This window comes from Myodes glareolus, chromosome 4 (assembly GCF_982192425.1).
Source record: "Myodes glareolus chromosome 4, mMyoGla1.1, whole genome shotgun sequence".
In the NCBI taxonomy this organism is placed as follows: Eukaryota; Metazoa; Chordata; class Mammalia; order Rodentia; family Cricetidae; genus Myodes; species Myodes glareolus.
The window spans coordinates 130,041-156,366 of NC_142029.1; the positions used below are offsets into that span (position 1 = coordinate 130,041).

Here is a 26,326-nt window from a genome sequence, read left to right on the forward strand (position 1 = left end):
GTACTGTGTCAACTATCTTTCTTCCAAAGGACCATCTTTGTGTGCATGTCCTGCCACAGCTATTACTGGGCAACTGAGAGACTGAGCCTGTCTTGTCTAAGGACAGTGTCCCAGGGATCATCCTAAATACCAGCAGTGAGAAGCTTCTCTGAATCCCACTAACCTTGTGAGCCTACTTACAGATCAGCTTCCACAATGAAGAGTAAATAGTAATACTTAAACCATAATAGTTCAAATAGATCAAAATATGGGTGATCAAGGCCCAGGAACACAGATTTAGGTCACCTTAAAGGCCACTGTAGAAGAACTTTAAGCAATTTTTTGCAGGAGAAGCTGTAAGTTAAGACACTTTTGCGTTGCATTGGTAGAAATATGGAAGAGGTGGGTTACAACACAGCAGAGAACCCTGTTAGAGGTTTCAGATGTCATCTGATGACACCCTTGGTATCTTGCTTGGTGGAAGTTGCTAAGTTAACACAGTCTAAAGGAAAACTAATACTCTGCTTGTGCATTCAAATTATTTGAATTCTCACAAAGCTGTTGTGTCAAGTACAGAGGAAAGCAATATATGGCTATTAAGAGGGTTGAATATGGCCCCAGATAATTTGGTTCTGGACTTGCAACATGCCAAACTCTCCAATTCATTAAATTCCAAACAGTTAATAATAATTACAAAAGGTACAGTTTGAAGGTTCAGCTTCTTTATGGAAACTTTTGTTCATAAAAATAAATGCTATGTGGCATTGAGTACAAATTCTTACCCATTCCCTCTAGAAGGGCAACTTGGTAACCTGTGGTAGGACCATTGGGGAACTAGAAATCTCTTTACTGCATCTTCTTTGAAGTATTGAAGCTGGGATAGGGAAGAGATTCAAACTCCTCAGAATTTTGATGGGCTTGGGAGTGCATAAATGGCTCAGGTAAAGGTCTCTGATGATAAACTCCTTGTGCCCTCTCTGTTCCTCCTACCACTTGATTTCCAGAACTGGACACATCAAATACTGCTGAAATACTTGTAGCTGTGCTCCTTGGACCCAAGCTGCTACTGGTAATTGGTGCCTCTGTCATCTACATGCACAAGAAGCAGAAGGCCTAAGTGTAAGTTAGGAGGGATGGAGTGGGTATTAATTACTATCTGTTGATGTGACAACATAGCACAATGAAAATAATTTATAGAAAAAAGGGGGGTAATATGATCTTACTGTTCCAGCAGCATATGAACCCATCAAGTCTAAGAAGCATAGAAAGCAGATCAGGGAACTAAGAACTGACATCCTCGGTGGAGAGCATGAAATATAGAAAATAAACTGGAAATGTGACAAGTCTTTTTAATATCAAAGCCCACCTCCTTGACATACATTCTCTGAAAGGGCTGTGCTACCTAAACCTCACCAAAAAGTAATACTGACTGGAAAACAAGTGTTTAAATATCCTAGAATATAGAGAATATTTCTTTTTTTGAGGGAAAGAAAATTTTAATAACATACTTACTAACAGAGCATTTTAAGCTCCCCTGTGTGCTAGATCATATTCCAATAGATTTTTCTACTTGAACTCTTAATTTGTATCATTCTACCATTTTCCCTACATAGTAACCTTGGAGTTATGTGTTCCTTCACTATCTATCTCAGGCTCATATGCACTTGACCTTGAAATATTTTTATATTTTATTGCTTTTAATTGATATATCTATATATATTCCCCACTACCCTTCCTTCCTCCTTTCTCCCCTTTCACTCTCACTCTCTGCCCCTACCCAATGCTCCCAGTTGACTTAGGAAATCTTGTCTTTTTCTCCTTTCTAGGCAGATTCATGTATTTTTCTCTTAGAGTTTTCTTTCTTGTCTAGGTTCACTGAAGTTGTAGACTGTAGGCTGGTTATTCTTTGCTTTATGTCTAAAAGCCACTATGAGTGAGTACATATTATATTTGTCTTTCTGGGTCTGGATTATCTCACTCAGTATGGTTTTTTTCTAATTCTAACCATTTGTCTGCAAATTTCAAGTTGTCATTTTTTTAACCATTGAGTAGTACTCCATTGAGTAAATGTACCACATTTGCTTTATCCATTCTTTAGTTGAGACGCATCAAGATTGTTTCCAGGTCTGGCTATTACAAATAATATTACAAATCATGCGATGAACATGGTTAAGCCAATGTCCTTATGGTATGATTGAGCATCCTTTGGGTATATGCCTAAGAGTGGTATTTCTGGGTCTTGAAATAGAATAATTCCTAATTTTCTGAGAGGTTGCTATACTAATTTCCAAAGCAATTGTACAAGTTTGCACTCCCACCAGCAATGGAAGAGTGTTGTCCTTACTCCACATCCTCTCCAGCACAAGTTGTTATCAGTCATTTTGATCTTGGCCATTCTGACAGGTGTAAGATGGTATATCAGAGTTGTTTTGATTTGCATTTCTCTGATGGCTAAGGATATTGAGCATTTCCTTAAGTGTCTTTTGGCTTTTTGAGATTCTTCTGTTAAGAGTTCTCTATTAAGGTATGTACCCTATTTTTAATTGGATTTTTTGTTCTTTTAATATCTAGTTTCTTGAGTTCTTTATATATTTTGGAGATCAGTCCTCCATCAGATGTGAGGTTGGAAAAGATCCTTTCCCATTCCGTAGGCTGTCATATTTTCTTATTGACCATGTCCTTCGCAGTATAGAAACTTCTCAGTTTCAAGAGGTCCCATTAATTGTTTCTCCCAGTGTCTGTGCTACTGAAGTTATATTTAGGAAGTGGTCTCCTGTGTCTATGTGTTCCAGGTTACTCCCCACTTTCTCTTCTGTGAGGTTCAGTGTGGTTGGTTTAACATTGAGTTCTTTGACCCATTTGGACTTGAGTTTTGTGCATGGAGATAAATATGGGTCTACTTTCATTCTTCTACATGTTGATATACAGTCATGCCAGCATCATTTGTTGAGATGCTTTCTTATTTTTCGTTTTATAATTTTAGCTTCTTAGTCAAAAAATCAGGTGTTTATAGGTGTGTAGATTGATATCTGGGCCTTCAATTTGATTCCATTTGGTCCTCCTGTCTGTTTTTATGCCAATACCAAGCTGTTTTCATTACTGTAGCTCTATACTAAAGTTTGAAGTCACGGACAGTTGATGCCTCCAGAAGTTCCTTTATTATACCAGATTGTTTTGGCTATTCTGCGTGTTTTGTTTTTCCATATGAAGTAGAGTATTGTTTTTGAGGTCTTGTAGAATTTTATGAGATTTTGATCGGCATTGCATTGAATCTGTAGATTGCTTTTGGTAAGATTGCCATTTTTGCTATGTTAATTCTACCTATCCAAGAGCATGGGAGATTTTCCCATTTTCTGATGTCTTCTACAGCAAAGATTTAAAGTTCTTTTCATACAGGTCTTTCACTTGTTTTGCTACAGTGACCTCAAGATACTTTATGTCATCTGTGGCTATTGTAAAAGGTGATGTTTTTCTGATTTCTTTCTCAGACAACTTATCATCTGTGTTTAGGAGGGCTGTTGATTTTTTTGAGTTAATCTTATATCCTGATATACTACTAAAGGTGTTTATCAATTGTAGGAGTTCCCTGGTAGTATTTTTTGGGTCACTTATGTGTACTATCATATCATCAGCAAAGAGTGAAAGTTTGACTTTGTTTCCAATCTGAGTTCCCTTTATCTCCATTTTTGCCTTATTGTTCTGGCTAGAACTTCAAGCACTATATTGAATAGATATGGAGAGAGTAGATGGCCTTGTCTTGCTCCTGGTTTCAGTAGGATCACTTTGAGTATCTCCATCAGTTTGAAGTTAGCTGTTAATTTTTTGTATGTTGCCTTTATTATGTTCAGGTATGTTCCTTATATTCCAGCTCTTTCCAAGACCTTTGTTATAAAGGAGTGTTGAATTTTGTCCAAGGCTTTTTCAACATCAAATGAGATGATCATATGTTTTTTTTTCATTTTGCTTGTTTATTTGTTTATTTTTTTTTCTTTGAGGCAGGGTTTCTCTGTAGCTTTGGAGCTTTTCCTAGCCCTCATTCTGTAGACCAGGCTGGCCTTAAATTCACAGAGATCTGCCTGTCTCTCAATTTGTTTATATGGTGGGTTATATTGAGGGATTTTCATTTGTTGAACCATCCCTGCATCTCTGGGTTGAAGCCTACTTGGTCATGGTGGATAATTTTTCTGATGTGTTCTCATATTCGATTTGCCAGTATTTTATTGAGTATTTTTGCAACAATGTTCATGAGGGAGATTGGTCTGTAATTTTTTTTCTTAGTTTTGTCTTTGTGTGGTTTGGGTATCACCTTGTAAAAAGAGTTTTTGCAATGTTCCTTCTGTTACTATTGTTTGGAAAATTTGAGTATTGGTGTCAGTTCTTTTTTATGGACACTTTTTATTTCTATTTGCATTCCATACAAATATAAATATATTTATGTAGCATAGCATGGTGTTATGCATATACACTTTGAAATGATCAAATCAGAACAATTAGTACACCCATCACTAAATATTTATAAATTATTTGTAGTAAGAGCATTCAATATGCTCCCCTCCAGTTACCTAGAAATATACAATGGATGACACTAACTGTTCACATTCTACAGGACTTTCATCTCCCATCAAACTATGCCAGTATATCCCTCAGTCAGTCTTTGCCCTGCTTCCCTTCCCCAAACCCTCTCTACCCTATCCTTAGCTCTACTCTCTTCTTATAGGAGATCTATGTTTTGAATTTCCAGAGGAACCTCTTATTCTTATTCATACTACTTGTTTAGATTTGTAATTTTGTACTTGATTATTCATTGAAAGATCCTTGGGAGCCAAGACTATGCTCTTCCTAGTGACCACACAATAGCTTTTCAGCAATTATTTCTTTTGTGAATCAATAAACGAAGGAAACTATAGCCCCACGGTTATTCTAGTGAAAATGTTCACTTTAAAATAGCATGTATTTTTATCAACTGTGAAAAATAAAATAAGCTATGGTTTCTAGTAATTTTGTAAATGAGGTTTATCTTTGCATCTCAGAAGTTTTCTTAGTTGAAAAGAATGCTTGCAGCTTTTAGCAGTTTGCAGGTATAATATAAGTGGCTTTGGTTTTAATATGTTCTTAGAATGTGGAGACTTAGATGGTAAACATGTAAGAGCAGGGGCTCTCAACCTTCCTAACACTGTGACCCTTTAATACATTTCCTCATGTTGTGGTGACCCCAATCATAAAACAATTTTTGTAGCTACTTCATAAATTGTCATTTTTCTACTGTTATGAATTGTAATTCAAATATCTGATGTGCAGGATAATTGATATGTGACCCCCAAAAGGTCACATATGTAACCCACAAACTGAGAACCACTGGATTAGAGAATAAACTTTTGAGTTCTTGGGATAGACCTATATTCATGCTGAGAAGGAGTGAGCAAACATCAGAACACATTGCATCCTGGAAAAGCTCATCTATTTGTACAGTTTAGCTTCTTCGATTTCTATGCACCCTATATTACCTACTAGGCTGAGGATAACATGTCATCTGAAATAACATCAGTCTATATACTAAAAAAAGAAGAGTCAAAAGTGGTAGTGTTTGTCAGAGTCATGACAACAAAGAGTAGTACTAGCAGAGAACTGCTCTCATTAAAGTTCTAATAAATGGGGCTTTGAGTCATCTTAAAAGAGGAAATAACTGCAAGGAATGATGAGTGCTGAGCTCTAATGAAGCTCACCCTTGAAGAAGAGTGAAGCTGCCAAGGTGTCTTCTTGAAAGCCCTACTTAAGTGATGCCCAACAACCATTGGAGACTCCTGCAGTAACTCTTGATATAATAGGTTAAGCTGTTCCTAATATTGAGGTTTCATTCCCTGTTTTAAGCAAAATATTCAGAACATTTATTAAATGAACTTGTATAGTGTTTATGGAAATGTCCTGAAGCCAAAGGAACAATTGTTGCCAGCCTAAGCTTTAAAAATTGTCTTGCAAATGGACTATTGACAAGGCACAACAAGAGTGCGCCATTAAAAGTTATGGGAGTTATGAGACTCATAGCTTACTTTACCAGCTAAATTCTATAACGTGTTGGTATCAGTTCTTCTTTGAAAAACCGGTAGAATTTTTTTCTGAACTCATCTGGTCCTGAGCTTTTTTGTTTGGGAGACTTTTGATATTTCCTTAGCGGTTATAGGTCTATTTAGTTTGCTTAACTGGTCTTGATTTAATTTTGGTATGTGATATTTATACAAAAAGTTTCCATTTCCTTTAACTTTTCCAATTTTTGTGGAGTACAGATTTTTGAAGTATGACCTGATGATTCTCTGGATTTCCTCCATGTCTGTTGTTATGTTCCCCTTTTAATTTCTGATTTTGTTAATTTGGGTATTCTCTCTCTGCCTTTTCATTAGTTTGGATAAAACTTTGTCTGTTATGTTGATTTTCTTGAAGATCCAACTCTTTGTCTCATTGATTTTTTATATTGTTTTTGTTGTTTCTATTTTGTTGACCAGCTCTCGGTTTGTTTATTTCATGTCATCTAGTAGTTCTGGGTGAGTTTGTTTCTTTTTGTTCTAGGGCTTTAAGGTGTTCTGTTAATTCACTAGTGTGGGGTTTTTTTCAGCTTCTTTATGTAGACATTTATTGCTATAAATTTTCCTCTTAGCACTGCTTTCACTGTGTCACATAAGTTTGGGTATGTTGTATTTTCATTATTTTCATTGAATTTTAGAAAGTCTTTCATTTCTTTCTTTATTTCTTTCTTGATCCAGTGATGATTCAGTTGAGTATTGTTAAGTTTCCATGACTTTGTGTGCTTTCTGCAATTAGTATTTTTGTTGAATTCCAACTTTAAGCCATGATGGCCCAATAAGACACAGTGGGTTGTTTCATTTTTTTTTATATCTGTTGATATTTGTTTTGTTACTGAGAATGTAGTCAATTTTAGAGAAAGTTCCATGAGGTGCTGAAAAGAAGGTATATTCCTTTATGTTTGGGTGAAATGTTCAATAGATGTCTGTTAAGCCCATTTGAGTGATGACATATGTTAGATCCTTTATTTCTCTGTCAAATTTCTGTCTGGTAGACCTGTCCAGTGGTAAGAGTGGTATATTGAAGTCTCCTACTATTAGTGTGTGGAGTTTGATGTGTGATTTAAGCATTAGTAATGTTCCTTTTAAAAATAAGGGTGCCCTTGTATTTGGGGCAAAGCTGTTCAGAATTTAGACATCATCTTGATGGATTTTTCCTGTGTTGTATATAAAAAAGACCTTCATCTCATTTGACTAGCTTTAGTTTGAAGTCTATTTTGTTAGATATTAGGATAGCTGCAATAGCTTCTTTATTAGGTCCATTTGTTTGGAAAATCTTTTTGCAACCCTTTACTCTGAGGTAATGTCTTCCTTTGTAGCTGATGTATGTTTCTTATACACAACAGAAGGATAAATTCTGTTTTTGTATCCAATCTGGTAGTATGTATCCTTTTATAGAGAACTGAGTCCATTAAAATTAAGGGATATTAATGACCAGGGATTGCTAGTTTCTGTTATTTTTGTTTTTGTTGTTGTTGTTGGCGGTGGTAGTGTGTGTTTCTCTTCTTTGGGATTTGCTGGTGTGAGGTTATCTAGTGCCTGTGTTTTGTGGGTGTAGCTAACTTTCTTGGATTGGAGTTTTCCTTTTAGTACTTTCTGTAGGGCTGGATTTGTGGATAGATATTGCTTAATCTGGTTTTGAAATGGAATATCTTGTTTTCTCCATCTATGTTGATTAAAGCTTTGCTGGATATAGTAGTCTGGACTAGTACCCATGGTCTCTCAGTATCTGCATAAGCCTGACTAGGACCTTCTGACTTTTATTGTTTCTATTGAGCAGTTGGGTGTAATTCTATTGAGCAGTTAGGTCTGCCTTTATATGTTACTTGGTCTTTTACTTTGCAGCTCTTAATATTCTTTCTTTATTTTATATTAGTGTTTTGATTATTATGTAATGAGGGGACTTTCTTTTTTTGGTCCAGTCTATTTGGTGTTCTGTAAGCTTCTTGTATTTTCATAGGCATGACCTTCCTTAGGTTAGGAAAGTTTTCTCCTGTGATTTTGCTGAATATATTTTCTATGCCTTTGAGCCTGACTTCTTCTTCTTTAATTCCTATTATTATTCGGTTCAGTCTTTTTATGGTGTCCCATATTTCTTGGCTATTTTGTGTTAGCATTTTCATTGACTGATGAATCTATTTCCTCTAACATATCTTCAAGGTCTGAGATTCTCTCTTTCATCTCTTGTATTCTGTTGTTTATGCTTGCATCTGTGGTTCCAGATCATTTACGTAGATTTTCCATCTCCCAATTTCCCTTGATTTGTGTTTATTTTAGTTTTCTCTCTATTTCAGTTTCCAAGTCTTGAACTGTTTCTTTAACTTCTTTGACTGCTTTTTCTTGGTTTTCTTTAAGGAATTTGTTGATTTCTTCCAATTTTTTGTTTGTCTTTTCCTCTATTTAAAACAATTTTATTTTCTTTTTAAGGACCTCAATCATCTTCATAAAGTTGTTTTTAATGTTGTTTTCTTCTGCTTCATCTGCGCTGGATGTTCAGGCCTTGCAGTTGTAAAAATCGCCAGTTTCTGGTGTTGTCTTGCTCTTTATGTTGTTGACTGTATTCTTACCCTGTTGCCTACACATCTCTTCCTCCAATCAGAATAGGTAGAGCCTGTGTTTCTGGAGGGTCCATTTTCCTCCAATTGGTGTAGTTTGGGGGCTGTGGCTCCATTGATTCTTTTTCAGGTGTAGGCAGAGGAGAGCCTTTGATCATTGCTCCTCCAGGTGCCTAAGAGCCCGAGGCTCAGATGATCATACCTCCTGGTGTTGGCAGGGTTGAAGCTGAAGCTCCAGTGGTCAGATAATGTCTGGAGGCCACTGCTACCAACATGGCTTGCTGCATTGCTGCTCCCACTTCTCTTCCCAGTGGCTTGTCCCAGTTCAACACACTGATCCTGCTTCTCCTCCCAGCAGCCTGACCCAGTCTGGCCCTTCATGCTGCTTCTTATGCTTCTCCTCCCAGACGTCTGGCCTGACCCTCTGTGCTACTGCTCACGTTTCTCCTCCCAGACGTCTGGCCTGGACTGGCCTTTTGCACTGCTGCTTATACTTCTCCTCCCAGTAGCCTGGCCTGGCTTATCTAGTTGCTGCTCACACTTCTTCTCCCTGTGATCTGGCCTTGTCTGGCCTATCACATTGCTGCTTAAGCATTTCCTCTCAGCAGACTGGCGTGGCCACCCTCCTTACTGTTCGCCTTCTCCTCCCAGCAATCTGCAAGAATATTTTTTATTCAAAGCACCAGGGTAATATCAGTCTATGAACTAACATAGAAGAGGCAGGATCAGTAGGAAGGCCAAGGTATTTGTCAAACAAATTTAGGATCTGTGCTGATGACATGTTGCTGAGGATTCTCAGGAAACTCTTAGAACCTGATACATCCAAAGCTCCTACAGTAAGGATTTACTCAGGGTCAATAAAGGTGTTCAAAGAGGCTTAAAGCATTTGTATGACATGAGCCCTAACATAGGATGTGGGGTATTGGTCTCACTGCTCCTGTTGGAGGTCACCATAGAAAGCAGAAGGCAAAGGCCCATGGGAAACATTATGGAGTAATTTTTAGAAGTTCCAGAGACCTGTAATAAGGGCTGTTTCTGCTTTGGTCTCTCTGTGATCATAAGGAATAGGCTCAAAAAGACCATACGACTCAGAGACTGGGCTTAGATGACACTTTTGTGACATGAACATCTCATCCACTCATGACAGGAGAAGAGCAGTGTCAGGGACATTGCAGCACTAAGATACAATGCATAAGTGGTAAAAGGAGTAATGAATAATATGTCATTTTCCACAGATCTTCTCTTCATCTTCTGCCACATTGGACCCTGAATATCTGACATCACCTTTCTTAGAGAGACTGAGACTGTGGTGAAAAACTGTGGAAATCTGCACAAATGTCTTCATTACAAGGACACCTCCAACTCAGAAGTCTCTATTGTCCCTCTGCATAAGCATTGATAGCTCAGAGCTGTAATGTTTTGGTTATTGGATTCTATTTGGGAGGTTCTTAATTTCATTAATAAAAGAATTTTAAAATGTACTCAAGTGAAATTCCAAAGATAATCTGTTTAAGTTATGAGGGAATATTCCAAGTTCAGGCAAGTATACAACTCAACAATCTCACAAAGGAAGACAGTGGAGGAGTAAAGGGAGAAATAAACTGTTTAAGAAGGCATGGAGGTCAGACATTTGATGAACAAACTGCCACGTGATGTAAAGGGGGCACTTCTAGAAAAAGCTCCTTTGCTTTTTCTAGTATCAGAAAAGTTATACTTAGATTCAGTGAGCATCCAAAATCCAAATGAGACAGGAAAAAAAAGGAAAAGTTGTTCCTGTCTGATCTGGACACTGTTAAGATAGACAGACCCAACTGGACCTCAACATAGCATGTATGGACTGCACTGGGTAGGGAGAATTCTAGGAATGAAATGGATAGTATATAAACTAATAAGAAAAAGTTTTGACAAAATCTTACTAAATAGCCTTAGTAATAGAAACAGTGAGGGAAATCAGAGAAACTTCACCTTTCATGATAGCCACGAATAGCAAAAAATATCTTGGGATAACTCTAACCAAGGAAGTGAAAGACCTATTTGACAAGAACTTTAAGTCTTTGAAGAAAGAAATTGAAGAGGATACAAGAAAATGGAAAGATCTCCCATTCTCTTGGATTGGGAGGATCAACATAGTTAAAATGGCAATTCTACCAAAAGCAATCTTTAGATTCAATGCAATCCCCATCAAAATACCATCAAAATTCTTCACAGACCTTGAGAGAACAATAATCAACTTTATATGGCAAAACAAAAAACCCAGGATAGCCAAAACAATCTTATATAATAAAGGAACTTCTGGAGGTATAACCATCCCTAACTTCAAACTCTATTACAGAGCTATAGTATTGAAAACAGCTTGGTATTGGCATAAGAACAGAGAAGTTGACCTATGAAATTGAATAGAAGACCCAGATATTAACCCACAAGCTTATGAATACCTGATTTTTGACAAGGGAGCTAAAGGTATACAATGGAAGAAGGATAGCATCTTTAACAAATGGTGCTGGCGGGGCTGGAGAGATGGCTCAGAGGTTAAGAGCATTGCCTGCTCTTCAAAAGGTCCTGAGTTCAATTCCCAGTGACCACATGGTGGCTCACAACCATCTGTAACAGGGTCTGGTGCCCTCTTCTGGCCTGCAGGCATATATATACACAGACAGAATATTGTACACATAATAAATAAATAAATAAATATTTAAAAAAAAACAAATGGTGCTGGCATAGCTGGATGTCAACCTGTAGAATAATGAAAGTAGAGCCATATCTATCACCATGCACAAAACTCAAGTCCAAATGGATTAAAGACCTCAACATTAATCTGACCACTTTGAACCTGATAGAAGAGAAAGTGGGAAGTAGTCTACAAGACATAGGCACAGGAGACCACTTTCTAGGTAGAACCCCAGTAGCACAGACAATAAGAGAATCAATGAATAAATGGGACCTACTGAAACTGAGAAGCTTCTGTAAAGCAAAGGACACTGTCAGTAAGACAAAAAGGCTACCTTCTGACTTGGAAAAGATCTTCACCAACCCCACATCAGACAAAGGTCTGATCTCCAAAATATACAAAGAACTCAAGAAACTAGACACTAAAACTCTAATTAACCCTATTTTAAAAATGGGATACTGATCTGAACAGAGAATTCTCAACAGAAGAACTTTACACCTGTCAGAATAGCTAAACTCAAAAATGCCAATGATAGCCTATGCTGGACAGGATGTGGAATGAGGGGAACACTCATCCATTGTTGGTGGGAATGCAAACTTGTGCAGCCACTGTGGAAATCGGTGTGGCGGTTTCTCAGGAAACTGGGAGTCAACCTCCCTCAGGACCCAGCAATTCCACTCTTGGGAATATACCCAAGAGATGCCCTATCATACCACAAAAGCATTTGTCCAACTATGTTCATAGCTGCACTATTTGTAATAGCCAGAACATGGAAACAACCTAGGTGCCCCTCAATAGAAGAATGGTTAAAGAAGGTGTGGAACATATACACATTAGAGTTTTACTCAGTGATAAAAAACAATGACATCTTGAATTTTGCATGCAAATGGGTGGAAATAGAAACCGCTTTACTGAGTGAGGTAACACAGTCCCAAAAAGAGGAATATGGTATGTACTCACTCATAAGTGGATTCTAGCCATAATTAAAGGTCTTTGAGTCTATTATTCATGATCACAGAGATGCTAAATAGGAAGGTGAGCCTGAAGAAAATCATATAGTTATCCTCCTGGATATTGTAAGTTGACAAGATTGCCAGGCAACCTTGGGTGCATGGGGGTTGGGGGGAGGGGGAGGAAGGAAGGGGAGATGGTTAGAGAGAAGGGAGTAGGGGAGGATTGTGGAAAGCTTGGAGGAAGGGAATGGGTGGGAGGGAGGAAGGATGGATATGGGAGCTGGGAAGTATATATCTCAACTAAGGGAGCCATTTTAGGGTTTGCAAGAGACTTGATTCTAGAGGGGTTTCCAGGTCCAAGGAGAGATCAGCAGATTGTTCCCTGGACAGCAGAGGAGAGGGTGCCTGAACTGGCCTTGGCCCATAACCATTCTGATGAATATTTTGCATATCACCATAGAACCTTCATCTGGCGATGGAAGGAGATAGAGACAGAGACCCACATTGGAACACTGGACTTAACTCCCTAGGTCCAAATGAGAAGCAGGAGTGAGAACGTGAGCAAGGAAGTCAGGATCAGAGGGAACCTTCATCCGATGATGGATGAAGAGTGAGACAGAGACCCACATTGGAGCACTGGACTGAGCCCCCAAGGTCCAAATGAGGAGCAGAAGGAGGGAGAACATGAACAAGGAAGTCAGGACCGCGAGGGGTGTGTTCACCCACTGATACAAGGAGACTGATCTAATGAGAGCTCACCAAAACCAGCTGGACTGGGACTGAACGAGCTTGTGATCAAACCGGATTCTCTGAATGTGGCTGAAACGGGGACTGTCTGAGAAACCATTGATAATGGCACTGGGACTTGTTTCCTCTGGATGTACTGGCTTTTTGGGATCCTGATTTGTTTGGATGCTCACCTTCTTGGACCTGGAGAGAAGGGGGAGGAACTTGGACTTCCCACAGGGAAGGTAACCCTGACTGCTCTTAGGACTGGAGAGGGAGGAGGAGAGGGAGTGGGGGGAATGGGAGGGTATTGGGAGGAGGGGCGGAAGTGGAAAGAGAGATTGCTCATTGCTTGTTCCCAGAAAAAGCCTGGCAAATTCTTAATTATGCAGTAATAAATATGCAAATTAAGGAATTTCTTAAGAGAGAAGAAAATGTAGATCCTTCCATGTCTCTTCATACATCTCTAAACCTTGAAAGAAACAACTGGGCAGCTACAGTTTAAGATATCCCTCATTTTCATTTCTGGTTTGCTCTCAGTACTGCTGCTACACCTTCCACCTGATGCCACACTGTCCCTACCATAATGGGCTCTAGACCTCTGAAAATCAAAGTCAAAGAACTCTCTCATCTGTTTGTTGTCCTGGTTATTGTGTTTTTTACACCAACAGAAATGCAACTGAAGCAACGAGATTCTGTTTTTTCTTTATGAATAAATAGTACTCTATTCAGTATTACATTGTATATTTCCCATATTTATCTGATGGTGGTTTAGTTTTATAATCTTGATTTAGAATTAATAAATTCTAGATTGTGTGACAAATTTTGGTCTTAATTTTTACAGGAACTGTTTTTGATGACAATCTGCACTCCCACCAGCAAGGCACAAGATTTTAATTTTTCCACATCCTTGCTCATAATCAAATCCTTAATACATCCATTGCCTTTTGCATAGCATTTCCATAATCTAAGGTGTTTTGTGACAGCATCCTGGAGACACTAATTTAATCAGTGCCATCTGATGTCTTTCTATGTGTTTGATGTTGACTGGTCTAACTTCTTGGGGGAAATTTTCTATTGAGAGTATTTTCTTTTCTTAAAGTCAGCTTGCTTCACTTTGTCACATTTACCTATTGTTAGTATTTGGCTCTCAGAAATACAGTATTTAAAATAAATTCCTATCATTGTGAGTTAAAAAAAAAACAATGAGGAAGTATTGTCCTAGAGGCAGGCTTCAAGTTCTGATTATGCTTCAAATACACATTTATTTAAAAAGGTGAAAGTTCATGTCCACCTAGCACTTTTGAACATTTTAAATGTATTTTTGATATCCTTTAAGATAGATAAGGCAGGAAATAAATTTTGATCGATTCTGACAATATATAATTTATGCAGTTACTCAGTAAAAGCAAACAGTAATAATTGTAAATTCTAGTAGCAATATTTTGAATGATAAAAGAAAATATTAAGGACAACTATGTAAGTATTTTTTAAATTGATCATAGTAATCTGTCAATTAGAATACCAAGAATTGGATGCTGGATAACATTATCTAATATTTGGGTTGCATGAGAGGATCTGCTGTGCTGGTATTCTAAAAGTATTAATACTTTCCTGTAGTAGGAGGCTGTTTGCTCATTTCCTGGCCACCCAGACTCCAGAAATAACCACACAGAAACTGTATTAAATTGCTGCTTTGCCTATCAGTTCTAGCTTCTTATTGGCTAGCTCTTACATCCTAATTTAATTCATTTCTATTTATCTGTGTATTGCCACATGGCTATGGCTTACCAGCAAGGTTCCAACTTGTCTGTCTTTGGTGACTACGTGGCATCTCGCACCTCTGCCTTCTTTCTCCCAGAATTCAGTTTAGTTTTCCCCACCTAGCTGTACTCTGCCCTATCATAGGGCAAGCCAGCTTCTTTATTCATTAACCAATAAAAGCAACCCATATACAGAAGGACTTACCACACCACTGTCCAACTTTAGTTATGTCCAGAATACCTGAAGTTAAATTTGAGGCACACAGAGAGGAAAACAGTGTATAACCACTAAGTGTTTGAGGTTGTTCCAAAGATGAATGGCAGTAACCACAGCATCAAGGTAACCAGTACTGACACCATCAGCACCCACTGCATGATGCCTTCTACAGTGAATGGCATTGGTGCTCAAAGAGATGCTGATTTGTGAGCAGTTCAACCCCAGCTGTGGGACTCACAGTCCTACTCTCTGTCCCTCACACCATTCTTGTCAAAATGTAGGCAAGCTCAACCCTCTCCTGACACCTCATGCTGTGTATACTCCAGTAATAAGCATGGAAAACACAATAGACTGGTCAAAGTCTATTGTGGGGCTTTACCCAAATTAAAAAGGTTTTGTGGCTGTCACAGAATGTCTCTCTGCAACTCCCAAGGGACCTGTCTCAATATTCAGTGGCCTATAGGCTGCTTTCCCAGCACTATGGTGAGTCTTCTCTGAGATCAGCCATAGAATAGTTCTGCCATCCACTCATCTGTCCATGCAGGAGGAGTTCTGCAGCTCCTGGAGAGAACCCGAAACCCCTAAAAACAGGAACCTCTTTCTGTCTTCTGGGCTCCAAGGAGTTTTTATTCCTGCAAAATTCTTAAAGTCGGGTTCACTAAATGTATGGGAGTGATAAGAGGTGGTTCTTCAGAAATGGAGAGACTCTATGTTGAAGAGAAAGGAAGCTCAAGGACTCAGAAAATGAACTCTAGAAAACAATGTTGGAGGAAGGGATTCATGTTTCTCTCAACCTCAGTTTTCTTATCTTTGAAATGAGAATACTCACCAATCCTTATGGCAGTGGGAAATAGCTACAAATGACAATTCTTCATTCTATACTCAAAGGTTTGATGAATGTTTAAGAGGAAGTTATATATTTAAAATTACAGTATATGTGATCTATGCTGCCCAGTGTCTGTCACACAGGTGCTCAGTAATAATTAGCAACCACACATGACAAATGGTGAACTACACACTGGTACAGGAGAATTGTCTATATTCTGTCAATCATGTTTTAAATAAACACTGATTGGCCAGGCAGGAAGTATAGACGGGAAAACCAGACAGGAAGTAGAAATGATGCAATGAGAACAGGAGAATTCTGGGAAGGAGGAAACTGATTCCTCCCACACCTGCCCAGATCACTGAAGAAGCAACATGTGAGCTACCCCTCTGAGAAAGGTACCGAGCCACATGGCTAACATAGATCAAACTAATGGGTTAAAATAAGCTATAAGAACTAATAAAAAGCCTGACCTAATGGGCCAATCAGCTTTATAACTTATGGAGACCTCTGTGTGATTTTCTTTGGGGCTAAACTGCTGGGGGTACCAGGCAGGACAGAAACCTCAACAAGCAGGACCCCCTCATGTTACAATACACAATGGACATTTGCCTTCCTTCCTCTAATCTCTCTATCTGCATAACTTCAGGCACTTCTGCCTGCTTAGGACACCTGTGCCTGTGCCTGTGCCTCTTATGATTAGTTAACAACTGGGAAATTAATTATCTCTGGCTTCCTCAACACAGGACTGTCCATGTTTTCAACCTCAAACTAAAGACCTGGTTCAGAGAAGCAGCCCTGCAGGGATAGGAGAGAAAAAAAAACAAAGTTTGAGGGGGATGGCTGACCTTGTGCTAATCTTCAGCTCACACTCTTGGTAGGTCAGAACATTCATTTATCTCCTCTCTCTCTCTCTCTCTCTCTCTCTCTCTCTCTCTCTCTCATTCCCTTTGCACACAAGGGAGATGAATAGATGTTTTCCATGCTGAACAGAGGTGGTCATCAATGTGATGGTGTCTTTCATGCCCAACAGACTGTCTACCTTATTCCCCCTTCAGTATAACCAACAAAATACAACCCCCACAGTTGAGCAGATATTTATTAAAGTTCACTGAACTGCTCTCCTAGGGAAGTCAGAAAATTATTTTTTCTTAGGAACAGATAAATTTACTACTAAGTGTTCCATAAAACAGTATTTGTACTGTTTACTACCATATCAGTAGAAGGCGGCAGTAAGACTCATTTCAAGATCAGAGATTATTCCACTCCAGGGTTAGGTTGACCTCAGAGCACTACTCTGGAATCAGTTGAGGATTTAACAGAGATGGGAGAAGTCAAAAATCAGCTTCATCTTGGATTTCAGAGTTGAGGGTTTAAAGCACATCTTACTAAACTTAGGTCCCAGACAGTGAGTCACTAAAACCTCAAGATGTAATGAGTAACCCTTTAGGACTACGGTAGGCTCCAAAGAGAAAGACCTTTTCTTGCCACATTCATCTGAGTTCCTCTAAAAATGCACCATGCGGAGTCCCTCCCTCCAGTTGACTTCACTGTCTAGTTTTTGTTGCACAACCATGTATCCTGTGTGGTTTTCCTCTAACATAGCCACTCTATGAAGTGGGAATCATTTTTTCTCTCCACAGAACAGATTATAGAATCTAACCTATAGCAGTATTTTCTCATTGGGATCACCAGTCTGCAAATAATGATACGGAGGCTTATTATTAATTAAGAAAGCTTTGCCTTAGCTTAGGCCCAACTTGTTCTTATAACTTAGAGTATAAACCTAAGTAGCTCTTGTAACTTCAATTAACCAGTTTCTATTAACTTGCATTCTGTCATGTGGCAATTCAACTTTTGAGTTTACTGTCAAAATTCCCACACCTAGATTTCTCCTTCTCTTCTCGCCCCTCCCACCCCTAGAAATCCCACCCTACGTCTTCCTGCCTTGTTACTGGCCTTTCAGCTCTTTATTAATTCAATCAGAAGTTGCTTTGGCAAAGATGCATCTTCACAGTATACAAATATTCTGCAATACTCACCAGCATAAACACTTGACAGAGAAGATGTCCTCAATCACCATAATGCCAGATCCTTCCTCCTGGACCCAGACTCCTCACAGTATCCTGTTGCTGCCCTTCCTGTTGAATCTCACAGGTGTGCATGTCCAGGGAATAGAATCCTCTCTCCCTGTCTTTAGCCAACCTTGCTCACAGAATTCATGAGCTCCAGGTAAACACAGGAGCTTAGACAGGAAGGAAGATTAGTGTCTTGTCTGAGACCCGAGAGCCAGAGTTCTCTGTGGGAACTTTACCTGCAGAAAGGCACCAGAAGCAGCTGGTAGATGCTTCAAACAGTGCTATTTTTTATGATTTTATAACAAACCAAGTTTTAAAAAAATCATTCTTCAGAGAATTGTATTTAAATTTCTGTAACAATGAGGCCTGTTATATCACCTAGAGGGTTAAGGTCTCACTTTTAGCATTCAAATCATACTTACACAGCACCCAGTGCCAGCAATACAAGATGAGCCATCCACCCACCCCACCAAACACACACACACACAAAAGGCTCTTAGCACTTACAACTTTTAACTTGATGAATTTTCTCCAAGGTAATATGATAGATGTGATGTGGGAGGTCCTTCTGTCTATGTGTTGCTTTTCTTGGTTAATGAATAAAGAAACTGTCTTGGCCTGTTGATAGGACAAAACTTAGGTAGGTGGGAAGGATTGGACTGAATGAATGCTGGGAGAGAGAAAGGCAGAGTCAGAGAGACATGCTGAATCTTTGCTGGTAAACCACTGCCATGTGGTGATACACAGATTACTAGAAGTGGGTTAAACTAAGATATAAGAGTTAGTCAATAAGGTGCTAAAGCTAATGAGCCAAGCAGTGATTTAATTAATACAGTTTCTGTGTGGTTATTTCGGTTCTGGGTAGCTAGGACAAGCAAGCGACTGCCCCCTGCATCGTAGGTGCTCTTACTGAACTGATCCAGAAGGAAAAACTGAGGCAGAGAGAATAATTTCTTGTTATCATTCACCTTAGTATAAAAGATAAGATTTAAATATAAACCAGATACCTTGAGGTTTGTTCTTTCCTTCCTCTTTTTCCCTCCTTCCTTTATATTTTACCTCCTTTCTGGAGCTGGGATTGAATTCACTACCTTGTAGATACTAAATTTATACTTACCATTGAGTTAACACCACCAGTGCAACTCCAACTTTTTCTTTTTCTTTTCTTTTTTATCTTTTTTTAAAAAAACACATGTGATCATCAGACTTACAACTGAAGATTAATCTCAAAAAGATGCAGAAAATTTAGTGAAAGTCAGACTCCCTCAGGCTTCTCAATCTATGAAGAACACGTCCCCCCAAAATAAAACTTCTTCAATGAGGAAAGTCGAATGTTGCCTCACATTTGCTACCCAACATGCCAATGATCTCTGGAACAGTCCTCAGAGATCTGGACTTCACTAATCTTCAACGTGGATTTTCAGCTCCATCTAATAGATAACCAAGATAATCAGACATTGTCGATGGTATATCTGATACTCTCATTTTGCCCAGTAGTTTCCTGAGATGTTTGTTTTAAAATGGCAATGAATCCTTAAAATAACTCTCTCTATTACAAAGACAGAACCTACTTCTGCTCATCTTGATTATACATACCCATATCTGTGTGTGTTTATGTATGAATATTTGTATATGCACAGAGATAAGTTTTAAAATGTCTTTCTCTATTATATAAATAATGCTTTAAACTACCTAACATTCACATAGGACAGCACTTTTTTTCTTTATAATCCAGCATCATCTCACTACTTCATTATTTGCAATCTCTTATAGGAAGCAAACTTCTCTCCTACTAAATAAAGTTTGCCTCAAACCCATTCTGTCCACTTGTGCCTTGGACTTCCCTCTTATTCAGGAGATGAAATAAGAAAATAAACCCTACGAATAGCGATGGTATAGTTGGTGTCTGAGGTGTTCCTCAATGGTCGTGAGATGGAGACTTGGTCCCTAGAGTAGAATGCTGTCAAATCTTGAAAGGGGAAAGTGAGTGGTCCTTGTTAGAGGCACACTCTTAGGAGATTGTGAGTCTCTGCTCTCTCCTTTTCTCTTGCTTATGATCCAGAGTGCTTTGCTTTACCACTGTTTTTATTTGATGACTACTCTCGCACAGACCCAAAGCTATTAGACTGCCAAGGGATTGGAGCCTCTAAAGTGGAGAACTGTAATAAAACTTCTCCCTTTGCCAGTTTATTTATCTCAGAGATTTGCTTCTGTACTGGGGAGTTGTTCAACACAAAGATTATACTTCAAGTCTAGCATACCCCAAAATTCATGTGCAAAGGTCTGGTCCTGAAACAGTGGCATGATTTTAGGAGGTGATTCAAAGTTTAGGGGAAAGGGCCTTAGTAGAAAAGCTGTGATTCTTTGGACATGCCTTTGAAGATTCTGTGGGTTTCTCATCCATTCCTTCATCTTTCTGTTACCATGGGATGAGCAACATCAGTCCCTCACATGTTCTTCCTGCAAGAGGCTCTGCTTCAGCATGAGTCCACTGCAGTGGGGGCTAAGTGACTGTGGACAGAATCTTCTGGAACCACAAGCCTAAAGAGTCAGTTCTTTTTCAAATGTTTTCCCCCAAGTATTTGCAGCAGCAACAGAAATCTAGCACAATAACCTATCATTACTCTGACATTTGTATCCTATCCATATCCATCTAAAGCTACACATCTACATCTAAATCAAGTTCCACATTGTGTACCCAATTTCTTGTTTCTACATATTATCCAATGTTCATGGAAGCCACTGTGGTGGTAAACAACTTGCAGCTCCTATTACAACACTTATTTTCTCAGATAGTGTTGGAAATACTCTTGGCTTTACCTCTTGTGAGCATACATCCCAGTTACTCCTGTCACAGATAAAGAAACAGAAGCACAAAGAACTCCAAGTTCCCTTAACAGCAACTGAAAGAGCTGTGCATGGGATTTGCCATCACTCAGAAAGTTTGATCTCTCCCATGAATTTCTTGCAGTGACAACCAATGTTTGTGGGAAAGGGTGAAACAGGAACAATGGTTTTGACTTTCCTCTCCTGATTGTTCCACTTCCTCTTTACATGCAAATAGCTTCCCTTTCACAATGCTATTTTCTTGAGAAACTTGGCTTTTTGTTGATTTCCACATAAATCCTTAGTTTAAAATGGACATCAGAGGCCTAAAATGGCTGAAGATACCCACAAGTCTATCTGGCCCTACCCTACCTGAGCAGGCAGAAGACATCCACAGGCCTTCAAGGCACAGTGTGAGCAGGCACCATTATAATGAGCAATTATATGGTAGACAAATGGGGGAGAAAGAGAACCAGAGTGGTTCATGTGCTGTGGAGAGAAGCGTAACTGTATAAACAAAAGCAGTGAAAAAGACTCTGATTTGAGTGGCCTGTGCTGTCACCTTGGGCTATGATGACATTCTGGACCAAGCTGATGCCAAGGGCCACAGCTAAGATCTGTGATCATGCCCATGACTCCAGTTACTAGCTAATGCCGTGTACATGGGACCTGTTGGAGCCGTCCTCCTTCTACACTCAAGAGCCATGCCATCACTGGAGACATACTGATCTCGGTTGCCTGTGTTGCTACCCAACTTCATGGTGAAGTCCAGGCTGAACTGCTGCCAAGAACTCCAAGTTCCCTTAACAGCAACTGAAAGAGCTGTGCATGGGATTTGCCATCACTCAGAAAGTTTGATCTCTCCCATGAATTTCTTGCAGTGACAACCAATGTTTGTGGGAAAGGGTGAAACAGGAACAATGGTTTTGACTTTCCTCTCCTGACTGTTCCACTTCCTCTTTACATGCAAATAGCTTCCCTTTCACAATGCTATTTTCTTGAGAAACTTGACTTTTCTTGAGAAACATGTCTGGGTCCATGATCTTGCTACAGCTGGGATCTGTGTTAATATCTATGACCCTGAGTTACCACCAGAAGCCTTTCAAGCCATGCCATTTAAACTTCATTGGAGAAATTGAAATCCAAGGGCCATGATGAATCAGCACTACCTGTCTCTCTGGCCCTGGAAGATCTGGCCCTGCACCTCACTGGCTTCTGCAGTGGGAGAGGTGGTCCTACCCCATTTGAGAGAGATGGTTCCAAGGACCCAGGCTCTGACAAAGCTAGTCCCAGTCCTCACCAGAGGGACTGGAGAGATGACCCCAATGGTGTGGTCACAGAGGAACTGACTCTGCCTCCCTCCTGAGAGGGGTCACTCTAGTAGAGGCCCAAACTGACCAACTCAGTTACCATCCAGGCACATTCAGTGTTTTGAGTTGGCCTACCCTAACTTCTATTCCATCTATGACCTGCTGAAACTCAGGAAGGGACAGGACCTATGAAACCAAAGCTTCAGAATCTCCATGACCTGATGCAATAGCAGGATAGCTGAAAGGCATTTCAGTGAGGGTTTAGTATTGATTGTGCAACAAAAGCCAGAGGTCTTGAATCAGACCAACAACTCATTATAATGAATTACTGAAAGTAAAGCTATTTGGACAAAAGGTTATAGTGACAAATGTATATGACAAATATAGAGACATATGACAAATGGAGAGGTGATGGAGACTGAGAAAAGATAGAGGAACCAAGTGAATTTTGTTTGCTTGTTGTTTTTGTTTTAGACTTTTTTATTGATTCTTTGTGGATTTCCCACCATGCCTCCTGATCCCATTTATCTCACTATATCTTCATATCTGCCCTCTGCCCTTGCTATCTCCCCCCAAAAAATAAAATAAAATTTAAAAGAAAAACAAAAAAAACAAACAAAACAACAAAAAGTCTGTAGTGTGACACAGTGAGTCACACAGTATATCCTGTAGTTCATACACCTTTACTTGTAAATGTTCACTGCAATGAGTCATTGGTCTGGTTCAAGACCTCTGGTTTCTGCTACACCCTCAAACCTAGGCATTCATGGGACTCCTCTTGGACATCCTACTGTTGCCTTGTGTCATGAAGATCCTGCAGTTTTAAATTTCCAGGTCCTTCACCTGCTCCTTCACATGCTCCAACAGTTCATAGATGAGATGGATGTTGGGGTGGACCAACTCATAGCCCTGGTTCTGGCCCTAGGTGATATCTGGGTTGGTCAGCCTGCCAGTTATCCCTCATCAATATCACCAGGGCAAGCTCTCCAGAATTGCCAGGAATAGTTCACCCACTGCAGCAGATAGTGAGGAGCAGGGTAAGTTTTTCTGCACTCATGCCCTAAAGGCTACCTCACCCACTCACACACTACCAGGGCCAGCTGTACTGTTTTTCCCAGGTAAGATGTGGGGACTACTCTCTCCAGTGCTGTAGTTGATGAGGTGCATGGCCAGTTCTCCAGATCTCATATTCACACAGCCAACTCTCCCACCCACCACAAATGACAAGGGAAGGGGAGACACCTTTCCCTCACCTATGCCAACACATGGCAGATGAGGGAAAGTAGAAACCACTCTCCTATATGCTGCAGCTGGTGAGGGGAAGAACCAGCTCTACCTCTCTTGTGACCTCAGGGTCAACTCACTCAACCACCAAAAGCAGCAAGAGGTGGATGATAGAGGAGGACATCTCTCCCTTGCCCACTGCATATATGGCAGATGAGAGGTGGGGCCTGATCTCTAACATACATTTACAGGGCCAGCTCACCTGTGTACCCCCTTTAACAAGGTCAGCTCTATTGTGTTGCCCAGACAAGGGGCAAGGCCTACTCTCCTGAGTGCTGCGGTTGGTGAGAGACAGTCAACTCTCTCACTCTCATGACTCGGGGACCAACTCTCCTACCTGAGGTAGGTGGCAAAGAAAGAGGGGGGACATCATCACTGCATAACAGAAAGATAGTGGAGTTAGCTCTCTCACTCTTATGCCTTCAGGGCTAGTTCACTGCTCCCCCACACCAACAGGTCAGCTCTGCTGTGCTGCCCAGGTGAGTCACAGGACCCACTCTCCCAAGTGCTTAAAGCTGGTGTGAAACAGGCTATTTCTCTTTAATGCTATATCCAATAATGGGCAGGGCCACCAAAATGGCCAAAGGTCCAGATCCTAGGCATCCCCATGGCCCTTGATGTTGTGATGTCTTTTTAATTAATATTGTTTATTTTCTTTTGTAGGGCTGGACACTGCAATAGTGAAGGACAGATATGGAGGGTCTGGGAAATGAGTGGGACTGAGTGAATGATGTGAAATTCCCAAAGAATCAATAAAAGATTGTATTTAGAAAGTAAGAAAAAGAAAAATAGGAAGGAAGCAAACAAGGAAGGAAGCAAACAAGGAAGGAAGGAAGGAAGGAAGGAAGGAAGGAAGGAAGGAAGGAAGGAAAGGAAGGAAGAAGAGAAGGAAGGAAGGCCAATAAAAAGTCTCCTTTCAAAACATAGTTAAATTCAATAAATAACTTTGTTATAATAGACTTAAAAAACAAAAACATGGGGGGGGCTGGAGAGATGGCTCAGCGGTTAAGAGCATTGCCTGCTCTTCCAAAGGTCCTGAGTTCAATTCCCAGAAACCACATGGTGGCTCACAACTATCTGAAGTGAGATCTGATGCCCTCTTCTGGCCTGCAGGCAGACACACAGACCGAATATTGTATACATAATAAATAAATAAATAAATATAAAAAAACCAAAAACATGCATACACAGAATCTCACTGTATATTTACTACACACAAATTTTAGTTTGCTGTGAACTCTTGCCCTTCATGAACCACTTTGTTAGTCACTAATTGTACAGATAGCTCTATCATATGTGATCATCCAGTGCAAATGAAGTCTTCATTAGATGATCAAATGAGTGAGGCCATTTTCATTCTAAACCAATACCATCACCACATTCAAAGAAAGTAACTGTAATTCCCAACAATGATGTCAAATAAAACAATATTCAAATTTTTTCAAAATTATTTTATAAGTCTCTATAACTCAAGAAACCTGTCCCAATGTGATAAAAGAGTGAAATCAATTTTCCTTAAGTCTAGGGACAGTCACACTACTCATTTTATATTGACCATATTCTAGATGGTATTTTTAAAGAAATTTTGCCCATTTTATCTGGCATTTCGAGTATCAGCTGCAGAGCTTCTCAGAATATCCTTTTATTGTCCTTTATAGTTCTAGAGTCTATATTGATGCTTCTGTCTCAATGTGGACATATACAATGTACAGTTTCTCTTTTACTCTGTCACTCTTTCCCATAGATTTCTGAAACTTAGTAATATTTTCTAAAGATACACTGTTCCTATCTATACTGTCATCCTATCTATACAGTCTTGCTTTCTATTTCTTTGTTTTCTTTTTTATATTATTTTATTTATTCTGTTGCTTGTGGTTTATTTTTGTCTGTTTATTTTTCTGGATTGGGAGGGGATTCATTTCTATGCCTGACACTGTTACCTCCCTACAGAGAGATAGCTTGTTACCATGTAATTTAAACAATTACACATTATCAAAAACCAGTGTCTGTTTTGAGGCCAAGGGCGATTAGTGCTAGAATCTTAATTGCCAGACAGCTTAACAATCAGGTTTCAAATTCCATTTTAGATTCTGCTCTTAAGACTACTGTTCCGGCCAATCTACCCAGGAAGCACACTCTGCAATGTAGAACACATGTTTTTCTGTAATCCTATCATGTTCATACATGAGCAGCAAGTCTATGAGACAGAGCTGTGATCAGAGTTAGGGGAAGCAAACTCTTAAGGGAGCTGAAATGTGGAATAATCATTAAAACTGAAGAGTAGTGGGGGCTAGAAGCTGTGGGGAGAGACTAGAATTTACACTCTCAACTCAGTCATAAAACATTAGGTTTCCATTTTTTCCTAAAGACCCATCAACACTGTTTCTGCTCCTGTTTATTTGATTGGCTAGCTTTTAAGACAGTATTTCATGAAGTCCAGGTTGTTCTTACTTCAGTACTAGAAAGTAGCGGTGGGTGAAACCTACACTAAAGATGACCTTGAACATCTGATCTTCTTGATTCTACATCCTAAATGTTGAGATTAGGGGCATGGACTACAAAACTTGCTGACATGGTTCTGGAACTGAAAATTAAGGTAACATGCATGCTAGGCACATTCTTTACTAAAGTAAATTATATTACTAGACTTTGTTTATATTCTTAAAGACAATATTTAATCTTTCTTTAATTTAAACAAATAATAATATCTTTTTATAAAACTACAAAGACCAGCCGGGCGGTGGTGGCGCACGCCTTTAATCCCAGCACTCGGGAGGCAGAGACAGGCGGATCTTTGTGAGTTCGAGATCAGCCTGGTCTACAAGAGCTAGTTCCAGGACAGGCTCCAAAGCCACAGAGAAACCCTATCTCGATAAAACAAAAAATAAATAAATAAATAAAAATAAACTACAAAGACCAAATGCTTCTGTATTTTAAGATCCTCCATAGGAATTCCCAGACTTGACTGGACCCAATTGAGGTCTCCAAGCAATTTTTGAAAATCATTCAAGGGAGAGGTGAGTCAGTGGCTACATGGCCAGACAGCCAGAAGTGCCATTCTCTGCGA

The 26,326-nt window shown here is 39.5% G+C and overlaps 1 protein-coding gene across 3 annotated transcripts in view; it reads left to right on the top strand.

The window, feature by feature from the left end:
• Window positions 1-10,089, top strand: part of LOC125393353 (signal-regulatory protein beta-1-like) — a 28,759-nt gene extending 18,670 nt beyond the window's left edge. For all 3 annotated transcript variants that reach the window (XM_048423788.3, XM_048423789.3, XM_048423790.3), the window contains exons 5-6: window positions 984-1,098; window positions 9,844-10,089. In XM_048423788.3, coding sequence (XP_048279745.3) covers window positions 984-1,096 — 113 coding nt within the window. In that variant the 3' untranslated portion in view covers window positions 1,097-1,098; window positions 9,844-10,089. The remainder of the gene's footprint in view (window positions 1-983; window positions 1,099-9,843) is intronic.
• The last annotated feature ends 16,237 nt before the right edge of the window (window positions 10,090-26,326 follow it).